This window comes from Mytilus californianus, unplaced genomic scaffold, assembly GCF_021869535.1.
Source record: "Mytilus californianus isolate M0D057914Y unplaced genomic scaffold, xbMytCali1.0.p SCAF_1, whole genome shotgun sequence".
Lineage (NCBI taxonomy): Eukaryota > Metazoa > Mollusca > Bivalvia > Mytilida > Mytilidae > Mytilus > Mytilus californianus.
In genome coordinates this window covers 25,083,458-25,109,287 of record NW_026262581.1, presented here as the reverse complement: position 1 = coordinate 25,109,287, position 25,830 = coordinate 25,083,458, and the positions used below count along the sequence as shown (strand labels likewise).

General features: G+C 34.0%; 2 protein-coding genes across 4 annotated transcripts in view; one reads left to right on the top strand and one right to left on the bottom strand.

Annotated features, from left to right (window-relative positions):
- Positions 1-25,830, top strand: part of LOC127717738 (uncharacterized) — a 383,100-nt gene that overhangs the window by 110,272 nt on the left and 246,998 nt on the right. The gene's annotated exons all lie outside the window — the stretch shown is intronic.
- On the bottom strand, positions 11,590-12,611 carry LOC127717857 (solute carrier family 52, riboflavin transporter, member 3-B-like). The gene has a single exon (XM_052223745.1). It carries the CDS (start codon positions 12,609-12,611, stop codon positions 11,610-11,612), a length of 1,002 nt encoding a protein of 333 aa, XP_052079705.1. The 3' UTR covers positions 11,590-11,609.

Sequence of the window (25,830 nt, the reverse complement as noted above, 5' to 3'; positions counted from 1 at the left end):
GATTGACATGGACAATAGATGGACAATAGATACCTGACAATAACTGGTGATTTAAACTGTGTACCTGAGTGGACCATATCAAGTGAAACTCAACTGTTTGTTAATTTTATCATCTTCTGTAGGGACGAAAAAAAGTGCACTGCAAAATCCATTTAAGTCTTAAATTTTCTAAAACATACAATGCATTTGAATTTTATTAATCAAGGGCATGCTATGTCTTAAAACTTTTCCAGATGCACAGGTTTGTCTAGACTCAGAGTAAATTTTGAGGTGAAAACGCAGCCATTTTAGCCAAAGGGTCCACATGAACCTTAAGGTATAAAATTCTTTGAACTATTATCTAGTCTTGGGTAATAATTTTGAGGGTTTTACGTCCATAAGACAACGTCCCACAATACGTAAAATGGGTATAATTTTGTGTTTCCATTTTGTTTATGTTTTTCCGAGCGTGTTCTCGAGTATCGCTCGGTATATCTAACGAGTACTCGATTAGTAAATCTTCACCGAGTTGACATTCCTAATATATATGCATAAAAAGCGTGAATAAACAAAGATGGTGTGTATACGTCAATAAGACAGCAATTAAACGACACACAGACAAAAGACAAACAGAGGTCAGCATAATAATTATATTGTCTGCAGGAATAGAAAAACAGGTTATGATATGGCAAGATCCTAATCGTCCCGAGTCTAGAAACCATGTGAAAAACCCATTAGAATAGGAATGAAAGGATATCGGGTATCCATCCATGACACAAAAATTGTGTATTAGCACATGATGAAAAAGAAGCAAACCTTTTAAGGAATAACGCTTTTATTACTGTTCTTCATCTCAAAATCACAATGAGGCCTTCAACACGGAGTTTAAAAAAAATATCTCTCACCTCACTGGAAGTTTAAGATGTTTAATTTGTGTATTTTACCCTAGCACCGGTTTGAGCAGAATTATTTGCAAACTGACGATCTCGTCACAACTGTGAATTGAAGAACAAATTAAGCCATGGAGTATATCAATAAAATAAATCTGGCAAAGAAATCAAACATATACTGTCATAGTTTAGCCCAACAATGACACTGAAGTGTGCAAAAAACAATACAAACATTTCGACAATCACGGGGCACATCGATACATGAGACTAAATCAAAGATCTGAAAGCAATACACAATATCCCAAATAACAATCACATCAAGATGAAACTAAAGACAAAATTGACGATGTTCGTGATTATGGAAAGGCTCATAAATATTTGGAGGGATAAACCAGGTTTTTTTTTATACCTTAACCATAATTTTTTGTTCTTGTCAGAAGATATACATAAAAACGTGCTATCAAATTCGGGAAAATATGTTCTATAACATGTATAAGACCGGTAAAATAGATAACAAAGACTCAAATCCATTCTTCATGGAAACCAAGAAGAAGAAAAAACATATTCTTTACCAAATGAGGATTTTAAAGAATTCTGAATATTCTTCAAAGAATGAACAAAAGAAGGTGTTGAGTATACGTCAGTGGCACAGTAGCCCAACGACACGAAGTAAGCCAATGTAAATGTACAGTCTTTAATACCTTCAGGTGTTTATTCTGTGTGTCAAGCATTGGCTAAACCGTCCGAGTCTAATGAAGTTGTGACAAAACCGAAACTATTAAAGTTTTATCATAATACTTAACTCTGCAAGTAACACAAACAAAACAACTTATACCGACCTTTCTGACAGGAACATGAAAACGTGATGGGTTAAATTAGTTAAGGATCAACTTTGCATCTGAATCTTTTAACCTTTAGTTAGTTACTCACACGCATGTTATAGTTAATTTGAGATAAGACATAAACAGCATTTCGTTAGAAAGTATAACCGGCACAAGTAACAAATTACATGCTAATACAGTACACTGGAAACACAAGACACACATTACAAGTTCATAAAGTACACTGTATACATAATAAAAAAAAAAACAAATTATAGGATCATATATATAGTACTCTTGGCACGTGAAATACAAATCACAGGCATAACGCATCTCCCAAAATTGCTAAATTGTCCCTAGTTTCATGAAATTTATACTAAAGATTGTCTGCACAATTTGAGTTTGTATACCCATCATTTGGAATATTGTAAGAGGTACATGTACTCAATTCACACTCAAAAGTCAGCTTAGAGATAATTCCAATGTTTTTGAATTTTTCGCTCAACTTGTACATGTAGGTATTTTTATAACAGTGAATATTTCGTGAATTTCCGAAGAACTCTTCCGTCGTCTTAAAATAAAATGGGATTACTTGACCAATTGGTATCCAAGAATAGTTTCAAATTATTTTCATTCATGCAGTAATACTTAACAAATGGCAAAATCAAAAGCTCAAACACAAAACGAATGGAAAACAACTGTCATATTCCTGGCTTAGTACAGGTATATCAACCTCATGTAGAAAATAGTGGATTGAACCTAGTCTTATAGCTAGCTAAACCTCTCACTTGTATGCACTTGTAATCTGATTTTTGTACATCTCGTTCATCAGGTTATAAAATTATTAACAACTTATTTAAATAACTTGACCCCATATTTTCAGCTTTTGTACTAAGGGAATGCCATGGAAAAATATTTTGATCCTGATAGACTGGGTTCAGGGAACCTTTTTCCCCTTTTGGGGGAGTGGTTTAAAAGGGGTTTGTATTATTGGAGGAAGACTTAAATAGCAATAACCTTGAAATTCTACGATATGTTTGTTTACAGTCGTCTGATTATGTGTGGATGTACTCAATTGATTTAGTATTCTGATATGTTCTGTTTAATGCAAATAGTTAAGTTTAAGTGTTGGAAACTTGTTGAATAGTTTACTATCACTAATCAGAAGTAGTTATTAAAGCGATTGAATAATAAGTTCTTTATAATTAACTAAGTTACGCTATCTGTTTATAATAATTATGTTGTAGCTTTTTAGTGGTGGGAAATGCAAAAGTTAGATGAAACATAACGTTTATCCTCTGATATTAAATATCTGATGTATGTGCTTGCTGGTTAGTTTGTTTTCTTATAGACATTCGTAACTTTTCTTCATCGTTACATGTTAAAACAAACTGAAAATGAATTGTTTCATTGTTTTAGTTTCTGTCTTTAGTGTAACTAGACAAATATTAACAAAGTCAATACAAAATATCACATCATTAGATGAAGATTCAATGAATAGTCGATTGGAATTATTGGAGGCCAAAGTTTCTGTGTTAGAAAATGAAAGTAAGTACTTTTAGACATAATAGAGCTATTATATGCAAACAATTTCATACCCACAAATTTTGAAAAAAAATACTGTTTGTTCTCGAACATTTCAAGATAAGTTGCAATGAATTTTAGGTGTATGATTTTTGTGAAAACGATAGAAATGTTTTATAATATTTGTATCAAAGTACCTTCAACACCAACAAATGCCGTAAAAAACATGTTGAATTGAAGGGAAACAAGTAAATTGATGAAAAAATATTTTTATATGATAAAGATAGTTTAGTGGAAACAAATACAATGACATTGCTCCTTTCTCTTTGAATATATGGATTTTAATTTCATGAAATAAATATTCGAGTGAGATGTGGTATGATTGCCAATGTGACAACATTAATTTTTTTTTTCAATGATGCTGACGACCAATTAAAATTTTGTTTCGAAATATTGCACTCATTATATTTATAAGATTATCTTAGCCGAAGAAGGCCAAGTAATAATCCCAAGGGCTGACTAGGTTATAGAAATATGGTCACCTGGACGTCTCTCGTAAGGAAGAAAACCCCTAGCTTAAGTGGTACATGGCAGGACTTCCTTTTGAACCCCCTTTGTGCATATCCCGAAATCAACGCCACTTTGCTTATTTGAATATTGTTCTAAAAAATCGGATACGGGTCACGAAAATTATATTGAAATGATAGGGAATTTTGAAAAAAAAAATGTCTGTTTTAACTTTAATTTAAGTGATAGACAGGTTGCGGGGACAGAAAATAAATATACACAACAATATACACCATTTAAACGAAACATAATGACTGTCGTTGCAAAAATCAAGGTTCCTGAGCTATTTTAAAAATCGAAGCGAGAGGCTTTTAACATTAATTGCAGTATAAAATACAGGCTAAAATGGCTGAAACGTCAAATTTGCAAACTTCGTATTGAAAATTGGCTAACAAGGTCATTACAAAAACATGTTGCGGGGATGAAACCTGAAACTTGAATGTCCAAAGAATAAGCAACTCCCAACCTTGTATGTGTAGTCGTTGAACTCTAGGTTCCCACGTAAAATTAAAATGCCCCTATTTCAAGAAGAATAAACTCACGAAAACACGAAAAATTCACTAAAGTCGCGTTCATTGTTTTGATTTTGACCGCCTGACAACTTTACGGATATATCAGAGTGATTATAAACAATGACTCTGTGACGGGCAACTTATAATATCCGTGTTTTAAAGATTTTAATGATATCAAGCCAGTCCAGTTCAAACTGTTATCAAGTGGTACAATTCTCATTTACATATTATGAATATTAATTAGCAAAAGTACTACTAATTTCTGGTTATGGTATGTTTATGCTTATTCCGTCAACCGAGTGTTAAAAGGGAAGTTTTTCTTGTTGCATCTGTTCGGTTGTGCGGTATGCAGCCACGTCCTGTCCAAATAGGAACGTTTAATCCGATGTCTCTTGTAGAGATTGCCAAGCACTCTGAGTGGCTGAACGGGGCCTGTTACAGGGTAAATTTTGTCCATATCAAAGTATCCTAAATTTTCAAGTGTCAGTCCAAATTTACTGCCCTTCATCTCGGTTGATCAATACCTTGCAAAACCTCAAAACCTACATGTACCTCTAGATCTTGTATTTAATATGAATTTGTTAACGTCCTAAACGTGCAAGAAATTGTTTCCATTTGACGATAAAAAAAACAAAAAAAAGCAATAAACAATCAATCCACAACGTGCCCAGTTTTTGCTCTAAACCATTGAATCAGAATCCGATGTCAGATCCATACGTACACCTAGTATTCCCATATTAAGATTGGAAAAATCCAAAATTTACTGGAAAATTATTTTTTAGAATAGAGACAATTTCTAAGAATTATCTTTTACTGAACCTTGATTTTTTTCATAATTCAAACTCATTTATGTTTCAGGAAAAATACAACCCGTTTTGTTTTATGCAATTATAAAACAGAGCGATTTTACCTTGAATAAACATTCTACTGTTGTATTTGAGACCATCGTTATCAACGAACGAGGCCATTACAACAACAACGATGGAATCTTCGTAGCTCCCAGAGATGGGATTTATATGTTTTCATGGACGGTTTGCACAGTGAATGCTGCTTACATAATAACGGAGTTAGTAGTTGAAGAGAAAGTTATAAGCTCTACTGGGGAAAGAGAAGTGGATGTCGGTGCTTTTTCGTCTGCTTCAATGACAGCTTTCTGTAGAATGAATAAAGATGAACATGCTTGGATTCGAACAACTGGCTATAACACTGTTAATTATATCTATAGTACAGATCGACATCCCCGCACGTCTTTTCTTGGATTACTTATTGATTAAGGAAGTTCGCTACTATGTATTAAAATAAGACTGTTCTAAATTGAAAGTATATAAATAATGAATAACAAAAAAAAACAGATAAAAATCATAGGTCCGTGTCCTTGTTTATTCAGATAGAGGCCATTGAAAACTTGGCGGGATATGATTTTTCTCTAGACTCTTCGACGTACATTTAACATTGGTACCTTTTTTTTCTTTCAAAAACTTTTAAAAATAACAAGGATTTGATGATATTTTAAAAAATGTTTTTTATGCTATATGTCATTAAATTATTAAAAGAAAATTTGGGGTGAGCGAGCAAAAGTTTAATGATACTACATGGATAAAACCCGAGGATTCCGAAGATCTGACAAATATCAAAAACAAGTTCAGCAAACATCCTTGAAAATGGAAAAAAAATAAATTTAAAAATAAAATAAAATGATCACGCATTCGTCTGTTAATAGTATTATTGCGAGTCTAGTCTGTGTCTGTCTGTCTGTCTGTCATACTGATACTGGGTTTAGTATTATCCATCAAACACATTTATTGGAGAATATGACATGTACAAATTTCCATGCTGCACTATAATTTCAATTTTTTTCGTATGATGTATGAACATAGATTATAAACATTTCCTGTGTTATATAATAAATGTCACACAAACATGATACAGTTTATCTAATTCTATATATCTATTTTGTTGTTTTCGTGGCTTTTTGTGGTTGTTGGGATTCTGATTCAGTGCATGTAAGACACTTCTCCTCAGTTTGTTTGTTCGATTGCTGATTGCGGCCCGCCAGCCCGGGCCTGTTAAATCCATATACCAAATAAAATCCTTTCTCAAAAAGGGCTACAGTTATAGCCTTTATTCAATCATTAACATCAACCAAATGGGTTATTTTGACATTCATTGTAATCATGATAACTTGTCAATGTAATCATCTATTTAATTAGCTACTTTGAGAAATAGTGTAATCATTAATTTAATTTAATCGTCCAAATGAAAAAGTAATTGTAATTTAATCAATTACATTGAAAGTAATCGGACCCATCTCTGATTGCGGGTACATTTGATGTAGAATTTGCCAAATTTTGTTCTCATATTTGATAACTTGATTGTTGCTTACTTTATGTCTTGTTTCCGTCACATCTAGGTTTCCCCCTCTAAATTTCATCTATATAAAATAAGGCGATGGTTATGATTGCCAATGATACATCTATCCGCCATAGTTCAAATAAAGTGGATGCATGTAATTTTAGTCAATCATAAGGCCTTTAACAATGATAAAGCACCATACCGTATAGTCGGCTATAAAAGCCCGCGACATGAAAAATTTAAAACAATTCAATTGAGAAATTTAACGATATAATATATAACAAAAAAAATTACGAAAATGAGCCAACGACAACCACTTAACTGCAGGCTGCAGACTTGGGACAGGCACACAAAGAATGAGCCTCCTCATGGGGGTTTTGGTTATGTCATTACTTGGCCGTTTTTATAGTGATTATTTGATTACCAGACAAATATTTCATGATTATTTGATTATTTGATAATCTATGACTGTATTTTTGATTATTTGATTATCTTGTTTATAAAAGTAATTAATGATTATATTGGCAAAACATTTGTGATTATGTGATTACTTGGACACATCCATGAGGGGCCTCAAGAATGTGGCGGGGTTAAACATGTTTGTGAGCGCTCAACCCTCTCCCTAACCCGGGACAGTGATGTTACAGCAACATAAGAACAAAATATAAAAAATATTTGAAAAGGACTTTACTCATCAGATCGATACAGAGCATAAAACTTCTAACAAAAACACAGACTGGATGTGGCAGGGTATTTATACATCCCTAACAACAAAAGAGTACAGATCTGAGATTATTCGCAGTTACTGACAACTATTTCAAAGCCAATAACAATTAATAAAAAAAATCTTTTATCTAAGACTAAAAAATCAATCAGTATCCTTCTAGGACACATTATTCAGCCTCCGAGCCAATGAGTTTTTCCTCTATTTCTTGAATGCTGCGTGCTGAGTGGAAAAGCAGCAAGTATCAATTCTCAAGTCATAAGTTTGACTGGCCGGGATCAACTTCACTACCTCCTACCCTCGATGCGAGTACGTTATACAACAAGAGCACCGTGGCGATTAGATCCACTGATGTAAGAAAAGCTACCAAATAGGGACATTATAAAAATAAAAGATGTGGTATGACAGAAAATCAAGACAACTATCAAACAGAGTCCAAATGACGTGAAAGTAAGCAACTATAGGTCTCAATACGTCATTCAACAATGAAAAAACAATATCGAGTAATCATTTTGAAAGGCCCTGACATGACAAAATAAGAGACATCTAAAGAAAATATTACAGACAGCAACCAAGAACAACATCTGAATTACAGAATGATGACTTGATAGGGGCGTAGCTAGGTATCCAATAAACTGTAGGCACAAAATGCGGCAGGGGTCTTGGGTCCGCTTAAGGTCCCCAGCAGGTGAAGGGCAGAGCCATGGTAGGAGGTTCAGGAGGGCGAAGCGAAAACGGTTTTCAGTCTTTTTAGTTGCAAAATCTTGTGTACAAAAACATAAAATTTACTGGTCATTTTATCATGATAATTTTGTCATTATAATATACATGACGAAAAGTTCGAAGAATTATAAATAATTTCACAATAATATATGACTGATGATTTAACGCAGTAAAATCCTAAATCTATTTTTTTTTAATTTACAATATATGCATTGCCCAGCGTAGATCAGCGTAGCACTTTCATTAAGCAGTACATCCTGTTTTGTATTTTCATATATTGAGAATAATTGATATATACGTCAATTGATAGTACATATTGACGATCCTTCATTAAAAAAATAGGCACGTAAACACTTAGACTACTATATTATAATACTATCCTTTGGGCTAGGTATCGACCATTCATCTCGATTCTTAAACCTTCGCCCTCCCCGGCAATACAAACACAAACACATTCGATGCCTCATACTATCTAACAAGATTTAAAAAAATCATATTTTCTGATATCTTGTACCGTGAAATCCCTACCTGCTTAGGAATTTGAATAATTATGGCCATTACACGTAGATTTGAGAGTATTGATTAATTGCTAAACGTCCAGTGTGAATTAGTGCATGCTGCATGTTCAGGACTGAAACAAATTTACAATACTAGTAAATACAACAGGTAGGTTCTGTAATAGGGGGCATCAAGGATGGTGGTCTGGAAATTTGGGAATACAATTGGTAAATAGGGGTTTATTGGATAGGGACAGAAATTTTGCTATTCAGCAGACCACCTACGGACCAGCTGAGACAGTCACACAAAGATCGAACGTTATATAGTTTTAACCTGACACAGTGGTGTAACAAACGAAATAATGAACTATTAGTGAAGCAGAAACTGTCTATCCTTTTGGGACATGTGTTGGCTCAATCTTCAGTTTTCTGTGTAGCATTTTGAAGTCCGTCCCTATTTTCTTTTTGTTTTGGTTTCGCCCGTCTTTTCTCGACTTATGGTTTTATTTGTCAACTTGATATCTACAGCCTTGTTTTTTCATGCCACCGCCCACCACATAGTTCAGGGGGCATTAAGGTCTATCCTTTTCTGTCTATAAGTTCGTGTCCGTACGTCCCGAAATTGGTTTCCATTCTCTAACTTAAGTTTTCCTCAATCAAATGTTATGAAACTTATGCATACTGCTTATTACCACAAATTCACAGATCAAGTTAATTATGTATCTTTATAACGTTACATACAACCGCTGGCATCATCTGTGTCCCATGGACACATTCTTCATTTATTTATATTTATAATTAAAAAGTTAAGCAGTCAGCATGCATTTTATTTTGTTCAAGGAAGATGAGACTTTCAGCTAACATTGACAGTCATCATAAGGAGTCTGTTGATTTATATCTGGGCTCGCTTTTATTAAACACTATTCATAATTTCTCAAAATCTATAAATGGCAAGGAGAAGCTGTTTCAAATAACGCATTAACATTGACTAATACAAATATTATTTTCTGCTCCTGTGTCGATTTACTTTCGGATTTTTTGGCATATAAAACTAGTCATAGTTGTTTAAAAATCTATAAATGGAAAGGAGGGGCGCTTTCAAACAATTCATAAATACAAATGGTATTACTGCTCCTGTGTCGATTTGGTTTCGGGTTTTTGGCATACAAAACTAGTCATAGTTGTTTAAAAATCTATAGATGGCAAGGAGGGGCGCTTTCAAACAACTCATAAACATTGACTAATACAAATGTTATTACTGCTCCAGTGGCTGATCCAACTTGTGAAATCCCACCGATCCACAACAGAGCCCGTTTCCCTTCTGCTCTGAAGACTCCAGCTATAGAGACTTTGACAAAGGTTAATAAGAAAGTAACTAATACCCAGACAGTGACCTGAAAAATCAATAGTAAAAACAATTAACTGTACGTAAATTTATAAAGTGAGGAAATATACCAAAAAATCTAAGATCATAAACCAAATAAAAACAGTCAACATGTCGAAATTGAAAACGCCGAAAAGACAAATTACTATAAAAATAAACATTTCATAGAAAAGTAGATTGAACAAAGTCAGGTAAATTCACAATTCCAAATTCAGTGCAAAAAAGTCGTTGTAATATTACATTGCTTCGAAGTTGTTCTTTAACCAAAATGAAAATAATCGTATCTGAAAGAAAATATATAACTTTACTTTCAACATAAAACTTTTGTTTTGTTTTAGATCCTTTATACTTTATATATATAGAATTTGTGTAAGTACTTAAAATTTGTTGAAATCTATCAGACTTGAGGTTGTGAACTTTCTTTACGAATCTGGTCAAATGTTTAGATATAAGCCATATAATATGCTTAGAATGCTAGGATTCATACATGGAGCTGCATTACTGTGAACTTGCGTAAAGATTTAAAAATTAAGACTTCAAGGGAATGGCCCTAGCTTTGTGGGTAATAAATTCGAGGGAATTTGCCCTGTTTAATTGTTACGTTTCATTAGAATGAAATACTGTAACAACAGCTGGAACTTGTATACTTCATTGGTAACATCCTCACGATAGTCAGAATTCCAGCACTGGATTGTGCTTTGCCAACAAATTAAGTTTGTAATTCACTCACGTGAGGTTTCCAACTATTCTTATTAACTCCCGACCCGTTTTGGTGTAATAAATATATAGATTTCCTACTGTATGGTTAGCATCGGGTGAAAACATAACAAATACAAAAGAGGAAAATTATGAATGTAAATAGAACATAATGCATTTTATCATGTCATGTTATGTCAATTACAATTATGATTTTTGTCTAATGTCACACCGTGATTTTTATTTTCAATAACGATCCCACTAAACGGACAACTTTTGACATTAAAACCAAAATCTTAAAACATTAAACAAGACAGATTTTATCTCATAATAATTAAAGAGATGTGGTACAAACGTAATCAATGAGAAAGTAACACAACGATTGATTGAATGATTGTTGGTCATTAACGCCACGTTAGCACTATTGGCTACATCGTGGCAATCAGGTTTTTTTCATTTGCGGTGGTAGTGGGAGCTCCCGACCAGAACAGCCGAACTTCGGCGCGAATAATAACAGTGCTAGTCAATTTAGAATAGAGTCGAACACACCTGCCACGTGCGGGGTTCAAACTCACAAAATCAGTGTTGACATGCTTCTGATACAGTAGTTGACCACTCGGCCAACGAGGCCCCGCTTCACAACGACACAAATAAAAAGAAACATACTTACTACTACGCCTGTCCCGACTGTTATTTCATCAAAAGCTGGTTTTGGACTTTTAATAGCTAGATATATGATGTATCCCGTCAAGGCTGTTCCAATGAACGTTAAAACTGAAATAGCATTTCTGGATTTTACTGTTATAAAACATGACACAAAACACGCTACTGGATTCGAAATCTACGCCAAAGTAGCAGCCAAATGGTAAGTCTCGTTTCCGTTTGGTAATGTTGAGTATGACTGCAATGCAGGCAGGGTTCCATTGGAAAGACAGTTTATCTATGCTATAATCACCAGATAATATGTAAACATGACTGTTGTAAGCATTTCTGGCAATATGTGTTCAGTTATTTCTACCGACTGAGAATTGTGTTTCTTTGTCAAGTACTGGCGAGTGGAATCTTGCTCATTCTGGCGAGTGGAATCTTGATCATACTGACGAGTAGAATCTTGCACAGAAGAAAGAATAAGTTCATCTGAATCGTTTGCAGGAATTAATTTAGATGTAGTTTGATCTGATGCGAGTTCAAATTCGTTCATTGGTTCACGCTTTCTACTGTCATCATAGTGTTTTACTTTTTCCTTTTTACAATATGACGTGTAATTTAAAATGGTGAAGGACAAGATTGAAATGACCAACATTGTGAATAGAAAGTAAAAGAATTCTTCTACTGTAAATCTTATGCTATGATATACAGGCTGCACACTGTAACTAGTAGAATTAGCTGTTTTGTTGTAAATAGATACATTTTTGCATGTAAGCTGGCCAACTCCTTGACATAAGGCAACCACACTAGGAATTAGTCCACTAAGGCCTTCTCCAATAAAATAACTTGACATGTATTGCCGTTTAAAAGTAGCCATGAATGGTAAAAATAGAACTGATGTTGTACAATCGGTTAACGACAAGGAGAAATGAAGAACTAACAAGGCAGTGCTGTGTAAATCCCCTGCAATAACTGTTGTTTCTTTCCAGAAGAACGATAGAAGGAAGCATGATGCTGCTCCAGTGCATAAAACAGCATAAACTGCAACTCGTTCCCAAATATATTTCTTGGAAACGATATACAAAACAGATATGAATATAGGTCCAATATTAGCCATCTGTGTTATGATGGAGAAGTACGATGGGAGTTTCCATCCTTCCGGTAGATGTTGAACGAAGACAGGAGTTTCTACGAACATTCCATTTATATCTACCCAGGATCCAATGCCAAACAAAACCACCAGTAAAAATACAATTATATTTACTTCATCGCACTGAAATGCGTCCGTACCCATGTTGGTTTTTATTTGTAATAGTTTACAAACTATGTAATATCAATCATACTGTTTTCTACATGCGTACTGAATAATAATGTATCATAACTTGTCACAGTTTTTTTACAGTATTTATAATACTGCTACATTTTGAAACTTCATTAATTTTAACTTTTTGCACTAAGAGTATGCGACTACAAAACTGTACAAATTATGAACTGTTCTATAATAATTACAAAGGTAATAGCAATATATATTTCTCATTATTTAAATTTTATAAATAGCGAGTTTGAAGAATTTTCTGTTTTATTATACTTATTAGCAATATATAGTTTTTATCATTTTATAAATAGCGAGTTTAATATATAGGTTGAGTAATGATTGATTGACGTCGGTTCTGAAACAAGACGCACGTGCCTGCTTCACAGATAGCTTTTGAAGCCATATCCGGTTAAGCGAAATTGTTAGATAAATAAAAGTTTTCATTTATCATCGATAAACGTTGTGAAATGCGTGCGCCTGCTTGGTCGTCTGTTGGAACAACTTTTTGCCGTCTACCTAGTAATTAACATTTTGCATAATGCACTGTTATTAGATCTCCTGAAAATGGCTCAGTTCATTCAGTGACACTATTAGTTATCTTGGTGTAATCAGGGGTGTACAGAATTTTACACCGGTGTGGAAAATTCATACACCCTGAGGCGCAGCCGAAGTGTGTATGCATTTTCAACACCAGTGAAAAAAAAAATTATAATTTTTGGTCCTCAAATTTATTTATTTTTTTATTTTTTTGCATTTTATTTGTTTGTTTTTTTTTTTACTTAATTTTGGCAAAATTTATATTTTTTAAAATTTTTGTCAACATTTATTTATCCCCGGGTGAACAAGGGTGGGGTGTTATTTACACCCGGGAAATTAACCAATCAAATTGCAGGATTTTTGCTACATAAGAAATAAATTGTTTCATTTGGATCTCTAAATGAAAGTTATATATTTATTCATGATTGTGCTTTTATACTACCCTTAAAATATTGTACACTAGGTTGTCAAGGACATTTTTTCCGATAGTCCTATAAAACTCTGTAAAATTATTTCATGAAAGAGCCCACTATATTTTTTTTCGAAACTGAAGACAAATAACAGATAAAAAAAACGTATTTATATGATTTGAGTTCCAAGTACACAACGCCCTAGTTGTTTTGGTACAGGATTTCGATATTGTATTTTTCATTGCTTGCATTTTAAATTCTTTTTTATATTTTTTTTGTAACATACTTAACAGGACTGTGCTTTGTCATATCTATATTTGAGTTTATTAACTCTGATACATTATACAATATAAGGTAAATGTAAAAAAAATATCAACTTTTTTTGTATGAGGCTTAGAAACTGGGGAAGGGCGAAGTTTACCGAGCCCTTTCATTTGTTTCGAGCCGAATACAAATGTTTATATTTTCCGACATTGACCTCATATTGTTTTAATACTGCAGCTAAATATGGCTACACTTATAGTTGTGGAAAAAATATACAAAAAAAAAACACGCATTTAACATCACTAGACTAACCAAAAATTGTGAAGAAAGGTGACGTGACATGAAAATGACATTACATGAAATATCACTTTTTTACTATATTTGGTAGATGAAGACAGTATCAATTGAATGAATAGCTGCAGTATAAAATCATTTTATTTACTACATGTAGCCAATAATTTGTGTTTTTTGTTTTAAATTGTTGGTAAAATTATTTTATGAAATTTGATAAATTTCACCCAAAACTAAGTTAGAAAATTTAATTTTTAGTGCAAACAATTTAAAAAGTATATATATATATATCATGTTACCAATACTGGGGAATAGAAATATAATCTCTTCTTCCGACCGGCAGTAACACCCTTGCCAAAAGGTCTGTTTGGCTGTGCCAGATGTACAAGTACGCAGCCGAGTCCGGTCAGAATGGGGTAGTTAAATCCAATGCCTCGTGTATAGAGAGTGCCACGTTCTCTGCACTCTCATCCTTGCAACAACTCTTTGAGGGATCCGTAGGTGGCATGTGGCAAGGCAAAATTTCCGTCCCTATCCATTATACCCTCATTTTCCAGTGGCAGTCCAAATTTTCCGACCTCGATCCAGGATGGCTTCTATTACAGGACCTACCTATTGTATTTTTTGTTATTTTGTTCTCGTCCTGAACATGCATAAAATATTTGCCACTGGACATTAAGCAACCAACAATTAATTAATCATATAACCAAGCGCCTGTGCACAAAACTTTCTCTGGAATTACCATTATCAAAAGTGGAAAGCCAAAAAAAAAAAAAAAGATAAGAAGGAAGTAGACAGAAATACATGCAGCAAAATGCATTTCAAAGATTAAACACAGTGACCATTAGTCTGTCGTCAAGGGTGTGTTGCAAAAGGTTTAGGATGGTGTTGAGAGACTTAAATGTTTTCGTTTAAACCCATGGTGATACATTTAATTCCTCTACGTATGTTAATAATCAATAGTTAGTTCTGGGATATAAATGATGAAACTGAAGCGAGATGATCAACCCATCTTTTGTTTTATAAGTAACAAGATCAATCAATTAGTCTGAATGTAAAACGTATATTCGACTCTCTTCTTCATATAACCGTATTTTTAAGAATTTTTTTCTTAAAATTTTCGGGGACAGAAATGCAATTGGTGTAATATTTCCATAGAATTTTTCAGTGGAATACATATCTAAAGAACACCATATTCTACTAAATGATTGATTGATTTTTTTTTTGTGTTTTAGCGCTACTTTCAACCACCGACCTTCGGCAGGAAAACTCAATCCTAATCAATTAAGATTGGATTCGAACGCACCTTCCACGTGCGGGGTTTGAACTCACATCCTCAGTGTTGACAGTTTAGAACAGTAGTTGAAATACTTAAACTAGTCGGCCATCGACCCCCTCCCCCTTTTCCCTATATTTTATTTAATACTAAGCAAATTTAAAGCACGATACCACGAGGTATGAATATAATGAACAGCTTTTATTTTCATGATACAAATTATGAATTGAGATTGAAAAACAATTAAAATGAACCGAGTATCTAAAACTCCTCAGTTATTATAATGAGATCTCGGTGGGATAATTAGAATCCAACAATGTCAAAATACCAACTTCCCACAGATACACATAAATGGTTAGTCTAATATTATCGCTTTGGCTATGCATGGTATGTATTGTTTGTTTATAAATTTTGTCTTAAATTCTACAAGCAAAGTTAACCTTAGATGGTTTTGTGTTTTTTTTTTCTAGTTAATGAATGAAAGTAATACTTTGGTGCTTCCGTAGCGGTTTCCTGGATTTTCTCTTCATCAAGAACGATAAAACCCAATAATTTGATACCCAAGAATAAATAAATACTTGATGATAAATAAACTCATAGATATCGGGATTAAAATTGTGTACGCCAGACGCGCGTTTCGTCAACAAAATACTCATTAGTGACGCTCGAATCAAAAAAGTTATAAGGCCTGATGAGCTATATGACCAAAAGTGACATAAAAAAACCAGCCAAATTTATCTTAGGTAAACTTTACCAGACTCAAGCTAGCGAACAATAAGCCAGCGAACAATAAGATGCATCAAGCTAGCGAACAATAAGCCAGCGAACAATAAGATAACGCGCCAACCTGATCATGTCTAAAAACCGAAGACTTGCAATAACATGAAACGTCCTTTGAAATCTGAAAACCGGGCATCTAAAATTCCTTTTAGCTAACCCTTTCTCTTTTAAGTGTTCTCTGATTAGAGATGGGTTTGTTGTCTTTATAAAAATGAAACAATAAATAACAATAGTTCATACTAATCAGTGTAACGATACAATTAAATTTTCTAGCTTATATATGTGTTTGAAAAGAAAAGAAAAAAAAACGGACTGATTTTGGAACGTCAAGTATTTTATGTTAGATTCTCTGTTGAAATAAAAGCTGATAACTATTATACGGAGTTTTCTTCTTTTGTCCAAGAACTAGTACAATTTTCTAATTATTCAAAAGTATGTCGTTACACTGGTAATTTATTTATTATATTTCGATAGGAAGAGTGATAAGCCTAAGAGTGACACACAAATAGAATTGACATAAAGATTTTGGTTAATCTAAACGACAAATTTTGTGAATCCAAGATTATCTAAAATGTTTTCCAATAATTTCAAATGATAGGCAATTGCCTAAGGTTGCCTGGACCCAAAGACCCAGGTGGGTAAAGTTACGGAACTTTTTTAATTGAGGTCCAAAGTTGGGTTATGGTGTATCCCCTCCCCCCTTTTGACCGGAAAAATATCAATTTGTTTGCATAAAATCGTTACCAACTTTTGACCTCAATTAAAAATTCGCTTACCTCCGCTCGGCAGTATATACAGTATGTATTTATTCGTAAATAACGCCCCTCCCCCTCCTTATTCAAAATACCTGGATCTGCCCCTGATTTGTCCAACTTATAAGCTGTTGTGGATAAAAAACCAATGTGTATTGCACACGGATTTTTTAAAACTTTTTTTTATATCATAATAACCTACTTATTCTGAACTGGACCTAAATAGAAAATGTTGATCATGCTAATGCGTGCACAAAAAAAAAACCAACACGTTTGTCACAGTTATGAGAGCAAGAAAATCTAAACAAATTTTTAAAATAGTCATATACACCACAGAGGTCATGTAAATGTGGGTGAGTTCAAAGTCCTCTGATAAATGAGATGAAAATTTGGATTAGTGTAACAAATTATTTCATTAATTATACATTATACATGTATATGGAATACATTACAAAAAAAACTTAATAATAGGAAAACATCTTATTCAATCTCATAGTAATTTTAATGTATAATTACTAATCACTGTAATGAAGATCATTATTAGCAAGCAACACTTGTAAATTATGACTAAATATGAAGTCAAAATATACACAAAGTACATCGCAAAAACTTAATGAGATCACACAAATTTAACAACTAGTGGCATCTGAGAGGTGGAATATCCCACCTGGCAAAATATGCCATTTTGGATATTCGGAAGTTTTCAGGGCATAGAAGAATTCCTGATGAGGAACAGAAACAGGTCAAATATATCTTTTTTAATTCTCTAAGACATACTTTGCAGAAGTTATGTGATATACCTAGCGTTGTTATCATTATAATTATCATTATATCGTAATTTTGACCATTATGTGTGTTCTAGGTATCCACACTAAGTAACACATTAGACAGCGCAACAATTTGCAAATGAAAATGCATAAACCCTGATCACGATGCCGTTCACAACCGTAAGGCATAAGACGAATTCTAAACATGCGTTTCGAAAGCATTGATTACAATTCGATCATTCCCAGTTTAATAAGGACGTGATGACATTAAAAAAAATTCTTTTCAAGTTTGTTAGCAATATATTAGTATGGATATCAAAATCTATTTATTTTTTACATACTTTACAGAATTGGTTTTAAAGAATTCATTTTCACCTTGATTCTACATTTAAGCAAAAGGATAATCTTGATCGATGTAATTGCAGTTCATGCATGAATTATGGGTGTCATTGTTTCAAGAACTATAGTAATAAGCGAAAGATTGATTGGAAATGTAATGCTTACAAAAAACAATGAATGTAATTACATTATAAGTATGAAAAAAGCAACGCAAGAGTTAAATTAAAAAACCAAACTGGTTGGTTTTTTTAATTGAGGATAACAGGTCAATAAAGGTTCTCCGTATCCTGAAGGCATTTTAATTTTAAAGTTTCATACAGGTTACTTCTGTTAAATTAAAGAAGAAGAAAAAAACGTTAGCTTATTTCCCCGTTTCAGAAATTTAACAAATAGATATATCTGAATGAAATAATTTCACCTCCGTGCGACTCTCATAGTTATACTCTTCAAAAAAGAAACGCATAATGGATTTTTAAGAATTTTAATACATATATTTTGAATGGAAATTTAAACAATTACTAATGAAGATATTCACTCAAAACGTGTTTGATTGAGAAGAGGACAATCAATTCCTTCGAAATTCAAAAGTAAATTTATCACAAATAGAGATACTTCCGGTTTCATTAAAGTTAGTACCGTGTATGACCACCTCTCGCTGCTAAGAATTGCTCGCCATTCCTGTTGCAACATTTGTCGGATCAAGGGTCTGAGGCGGGGGTTGACGTTGGCGCATACGTTTATCCAGTTGGTCCCATGGATGCTCAATATTATTCAAGTCCGGTGATTTGGAATGCCAAGGTAGCACATTGATGTTATTCGGCTTAAGGTAGTCTATTAATAAACGTGCTGTGTGAGGCCTAACATTATCATTCTGGAATAACTATCTCTCTCGGTCAATAACATGTATAAGGTGAGGTTGGAGAATTTCGTCTCTGGACCTCTGAGCCGTTGAATTACCCAGAACATGTATCAATTCCGTTTTACGGTCATTAGAGACAGCCGCCCACATCATGACACTTCCTCAACCGAAGCTGTCCACTTCTTGGACACACGAGGAAGCAACACGTCCATTCATGCGCCGGTAGACACGAGTTCTTCCATCACATTTCTGAAGCATAACACAGGACTCGTCACTAAACCAGATTCGGCGCCAGTTGCGGAATGTCCAGCCCCTCAATCTGTTGAACCATCTGACTCTATTCCGTCTGTGTAACGGCCTAAAAACGGGTCCAAAATTCGGCCTCTTGGGTCTAATGCCATGTTGTCGCAGTCGATTGCAGACTGCTTGTGAGCTGATTTTTCTCAATCCTGGTATCCCAACTGCAGTGGCTGTTGCGACAACGGTTCGATTCCGTAGATGAAATACCCGGATGTAGCGATTTTTATCCAGGAGTCGTTAGGCGAGGTCGTCCACTCCTCGGGCGGTCCTTAGTACAGCCAGTCTGCTGGTATCTGTTCCAAAGTCGCGAAATTGTGCTCTGGTTAACATTTTCAGTTCTTGCAACTTCACCTTGGGACACTCCGGCCTGGAGACGGCCGATGATGATATTTCGAATAACAGGGTCCTACCTTGGCATGGCAGTGTTTTAACGTTGTGATGAATTAAATCTTCAAACTTGGTCCTTATATTCGCAAAAGTGTAACAGTTGAGTTCACCACAAAATTCTCGTGAAAAACGTTAGCAAAATTTCGCGGCGAAAAAGGTCATATGCACTTTTAATGAGTCTCAAATTTTACGTGGTTGAGAGCCAAATCAAAAGAACGGACATTTAAAGTTTAAAAGTTACCTGTAAAAATGTGAAGATGCAATTGACCGTTTCATTTTACCTTGTATAAAATATATATTTTGCATTTTGAAAAATTCATCCGAGCTATTGTTGTAGTCGACTGAGTGCGGAATTGTTACATTGTATGTCATGTTTAAAACCGATGTTACTTGTAAAATATTCCAGACTATTGGTACAGCAAATGTAATAGGTAACATAGATTAATATCTGATCGATATACACGATTAAAAAGTCCATTGCAATGGCAATCGGAAACAAAGACACAAATGTGCTGTAAACGATAGCCAAAACAATAGCTTTTAATGGTTTGATTGATTGATAAGTGTTTAACGCCACTTTCAGTACTATTGTGCTATTTCGTGGCGGTCAGTTTTTATTGGTGGAGTAAGCCGGAGTGCCCGGAGGGAAGCACCGATCTTCGGTAGGAAAACTTACAATCCTAGTCAATTAAGATTGGAGTCGAGTGCACCTGCCACGAGCAGGATTCGAACTTACAACCTCAGTGTTGACAGGATAGTAATACAGTAGTTAGACTACTTGACCACTCGGCTATCGATGCCCCCTAGCTTTTAATGACAATCACGGGAACACAGATCCCATTGTATCTGACGTACCGATAGCCGATAACAGGGTGTGAAAATAGACACAATGCAATCATGAAGATTTAATAAACCCGGTATTCGTCGACCCGCGAGAGGGCTTTATAGCCAGTCAAGGTCGCTAAACACACTCATCAGACCAGGTATTCGTCAGAGCATTGTTTGTAAGTTCTCATGGACAGTGTCCATAATGAATGGTAGTTACATATTAACAAAGATAGTAGTTGAAAATCTAGAGAAAGTTATAAATATTACAGGGGAGAGAGAAGTGAATTTTTACTTCCTTTTCGTCTGCGTCAATGACAGCTGTCTGTTAAACAAAGAAGGACAACCATATCTGAAAAAAGAACAACTACATTGGGTTCTGACAATTTCTTTTTTGGCACACCCTCTAATATCAAAACGGACAGCCACTCCACATATCGAGGAAACAAGAGTGTCCGGAGTAAATCACTAATACGCTGCTAATAACTGACAAAGTTTATGACATACAGAAGATCTAGTTCACGTCTCCATGGAATATAAGTTTCACACTACCATAAATAAAAAAAAACAAAAAAAAACAAAAAAAAAACAAAAAAAACACAACTGCCGAGTCCAATGGGCTGTCAAGAGGACCTAAAATGTCTTTTATTGTATGATTATTGTCCGATTTACGTTTCTCCATATTTCTTTTATTCAGATGGGAGAGAATGATAATTATTATTTTTTGTACTTTCATGTGTATTTTATACGACTATCATACTTGAGATATGTAATCAAATTCATGACTACTAGGAGACATCCACGAAATTGCGTACATGTGAATTAGCTTGTCATATTTATTTTCAGGTTGACAATTGATAACGTAAATGTACTAAAGGATAATGTTGAAGGAAGTAATTAAAATATATTTGTCGGTGCTTGGTGTCACTGCTGGTAGATGTTGAGTTCCCGAGAATATCACCATCTCTATAGTGAGCATTCCAGTGCTGACATGAAATACATCATTTATACGGTCATTTTCTGTAAATATACTGTTCCGAAAATGTATTAATCATTCGAAACTAATGTTTTTCTATCCTAAAAAAAATGGTGCCTGAGTCAGATTTGGCACATTTTATTTTATTTTTTTTTTTTATGATCTTGAACTTCGTAACTGATTTGGCCTTCCAAATGATTTGATTCGATCGCCACTGATGAGTCTGGTGTAGACCGGAAACGCGAGGCTGGTGAAATAAATTTTAAGCCTGGTATCTTGTTTTTTTATTTCAATTTCCTTATTCCGTTTGTCATAGACTCAATTTTACAAGTCTGAGACTAATTTTATTTTCATTAAGAATGCAATCATGGTTCGTAGTTCTTTTAAAATTTGGTTTGAAATAGGTCAAGTCTTGTTCTTGTTAAGATACGATGTGGTGTCTTATTGTAGAGATACATCGGATTGGGTTTTAGTAATATCGTCCCTGACCACAGAGGTTGCATCTCTGTAAATACAGACAATGCAAATTTCCATAGGAACCCCTTTTACATCTACAACTGTGCCGCTTTTACTATGCAGTTTCGTGAAAAATTATATCCTGAAATGTAAAGTTCAAATACGCTACTGTTTTTTGCTTTAGTTTGAGTCTTCCTGAGAATTCAATTTGACTGCTTGCTATACAAACCTATGTATACTGGTTAAGTTGTGTCTCTATGATATAAAACACGGAGATCATAGATTGGAACCAGTAAGTAAACAAAACAAAATATCTATGAATACTAAAGGGGCATTAGCTGCGATTTCGACAAAATATCGAATTACGATATGTTTGTTTCAAGTATTTAATAAAAGCGGAATTTTCGTTGTAAGCAGTCATGCATTTTGGGCCAAATTTGTCAATATAAACTAAAAAAAACCTTGCTGATGTATTATTGACGTGCAAGTCAAAAATTTAACCTCATTCAATCCGTATTCATGTGACCTTCAATTAAACCCCTTAGCTACAGATGAGTTACGCATGTACTAGGGGTGTAAAGCTATTAAAAGAATAAAGAATATCAACAAAGAAAGTGAAACAATGATGAATCATTTCGTTGACTGATTCGATCTACAAAAAAATCATTCTTATGCAGGAAAAAAATTAATTTACTCATGTTTTAACCTATACAATATGAAAACAAACAGACCTAGAAAAATTCAAGTGAACAAGACAGTATCTTTTTATATTTATATGTATGCTTATATTGGGTTATATGAACGTCGGCAGACTTCGGATGTCATCTCGATGCCGGGTTATAATTAAATGGCGTCTAGACTAAAATACACACGAAATGCTGATACATAATACCGAGTCCATGCAATGGTTATTGTTTATTTATGACTGTATGTAATTTGAATATACGTTTTAGTATGTTTTAAATCAAACGTGAGAATTTGAATCAAATCGGTGAACACGAATTTGACAGATAATGCCCCTTTAAGTCTCCCCAAAAGAGACGTGGTTTGTGAAACAGCTGCATTTTCAAGAAAGTATAACAAAATACTGAACTCCAAGGCAAATTCAAAAGGGGAAGGTTTATAAAAACTATAAAAAAAAAACGCAATCAATCAACGGAACAATTGAAAAACAACTGCCATATTCCTGACTTGGTACAGGCATTTTCTGAAGAAGTGCAACCTATTAGTTAGTTATGCATGAGAAGGGACAGTCAAATACCGAGTCCGTATCCTGCAATGTTTGCTTAGATTTTAAAATTGAAAAACAAAAGACCCATCTCATATATTGTAACAACGTAATGTTATGCCATTTTGCAGTTACAGAAGATTGCGGTTTATAAAACCCTACTCTAAATCTAATAATATTATAGATGATGTTATATATTTTCCAACTGGGAAAAAATAATAGTTATCGTTTTTATCTATATTTTACAAAACTTTATATATATATTTAGTAGGAGTAAAATCTAGAATGAAGTGGTGATATCTGCTGGTTGTTTTTACTAGTTCATAAATGATAAACGACTGAACACCATTCATACTACAGACAAAAAGGTATTGTGTATATAGAATTATTTATATTTAATGTACACAATCACATCCAATTGTGTTTAAAAACAAAATTTCAGTTATAAGAACCAAGTAAATAAAGGCAACAGTAGTATACCGCTGTTCAATATTCATAAATCGATTAAGCGAAAACAAATCCGGGTCACAAACGAAAACCGAGGGGAACACATCAACTATAAAAAGAAAACAACGGAACAACAGAAACACTGAACTGCTACCAAAACAAACGCCAACATACATAGAAACGGACTTTTTGACAACAACTGCCATATTCCTGACTTGGTACAGGACATTTTAAGAAGAAATGGTGGGTTGAACCTGGTTTTATGGCTAGCCAAAGTAAATTATTCATTGAAAACCTTGGGTCTGTCAGGAATTGTCATGATAACTGTTATAGAACCTTTAGAACAGTTTTACCCTAGAACATTTTCTACATGGCGGGTGATGCATGCATAAAATGAGACGAGCATCCTGTCGACACATAAGGTCTCGCATCTTTTGGAGTTCATGCGATTACCACAGTTTTTGTTTGTTTGCTTTATTTGTTTCTTCTTAATCGATTTACAAGATTTGAACATCGGTACACTACTGTTGCCTTAATTTGACAGTTCTATCCTCGTACAGTTTTTGAAAGTTTATCCCTAAAACAGATTTAATTAATGATTTCATAGGGTTAATTCCAGTTTTGCAAGGTTATGTAAATTGCCATTCCCTGTCAATGATTACCGGGAATGACGATAATGATATGTTTGTATCTTCGATGTGGCGCAAGACATTTGGGCTGAATCATGAGCGTGACCATGGTATCATTTTGGCTAAAAAATTGGAGTCAAGTTTACATTTGGGCTAATTATTTTTTTTAACATGTACAGGTAAATTATGACAAATATTTTACCCTGAGCGATAGGGAGGGGTAAAATATCGGCATAAAGGGACAACCCGTGGTAAAATCACGATATATTCAAGCCCCATGAATTATTTCAATTCTAATAGGACAAATACGGCAATTGTTTTGGATCGAAGCGCTCTAGATGAAGGCAGTATTTGCCGTTCTCATAAATAAACGCACTATTAAATTGACGTAAAAGACCAGAGCAAACTGAATAAATGACATGCTTAAACTATTTACAATTATACCATATTTAGATAGGTTTGGATGAATCTAAATGATAATTGTACTTATATGTCTTATATTATACAAAAAATGGCTTATATAACACATTTTTGCATCGTTTGTTTACGTTTCCTTGTTGTGATGATTTTCGGTTTCACAAGCGTGTATTTTCCCGTAAAATGCTTATATTCTTACGTCATCGTTCTATGACGTCGGGTAGCTCATTCATAAAAAAAACATATGACGCGGGAGTACGATTGGAACAGCCCAAACAATATATTCATATTTTACCACGGGTGTGTACTCAAAGCGTTTGAAGAACGTCATGTTAGAATTGCAGATAGAATTTATCAATATCAATACTTAATATGGAATATATAAGATGTTGAAAACAAAAAAATAAAATAAAAATACAACATCTATAAAAATCTGGTCATTGGGAAACCATGATAGTTTGAAAAGAAAAGAACTCGAAGTTTTACACCATTTAATTGAAATGAGTTTACGATGAAGATCAGACGGTATCACAGTATCACAATATTACAGTGTTCAAAGGCTGTTTGATTTAGATTTAAGAGACCAAATCAATCTTTGAGAAAAATCTATTGGATGTACCTTATGATATCTTAACATAGCTGTTTTATACATTCACATTGTATATAGTTTAAACGCTATTTATCGCTATAACGACTTGTCTTACTCAAAATTCAAAATTTAACTGTCACAACCCTGTGATTAGCAGAGACACTGTCTGACAAACGGAATGGGTACTTAAAACAAGAAAATGTTATGAATAAAATGTCTTTGATGACATATACAATATTAGTATATAATTAAAATATAGATCCTTTACATGAAATTACCTTTAGATGGAAGGATTAGCCCAACAGTAAACTTTAAAATTTAGCCCACATGTCGACTTGTCATTGGCCCAAACGAAGCACATTTTTAGCCCAAATGTTACACCATTTAGCCAAACGTGCATCTTCCCTTTGATTACTCTTGCCTTACTTCACTCCCTGCGTTTATGTTTTTCCCCCATTTGAGTCATTTTCAAGTTGCACTATAAGAAAAAGTAAGCAGAACATATATCAGATACAATAAATGTATTACATTATAGTATTCAATATCGGTTATTCAGCCTGACAAAGATAAATTTACATGCACATTTGTGAACTTCCACTGTGTGTTTATCTTCTAGACTTTGTATTAAAACAAAAACCTTTCTATCACAAGACAACCTTTAGTTACCTA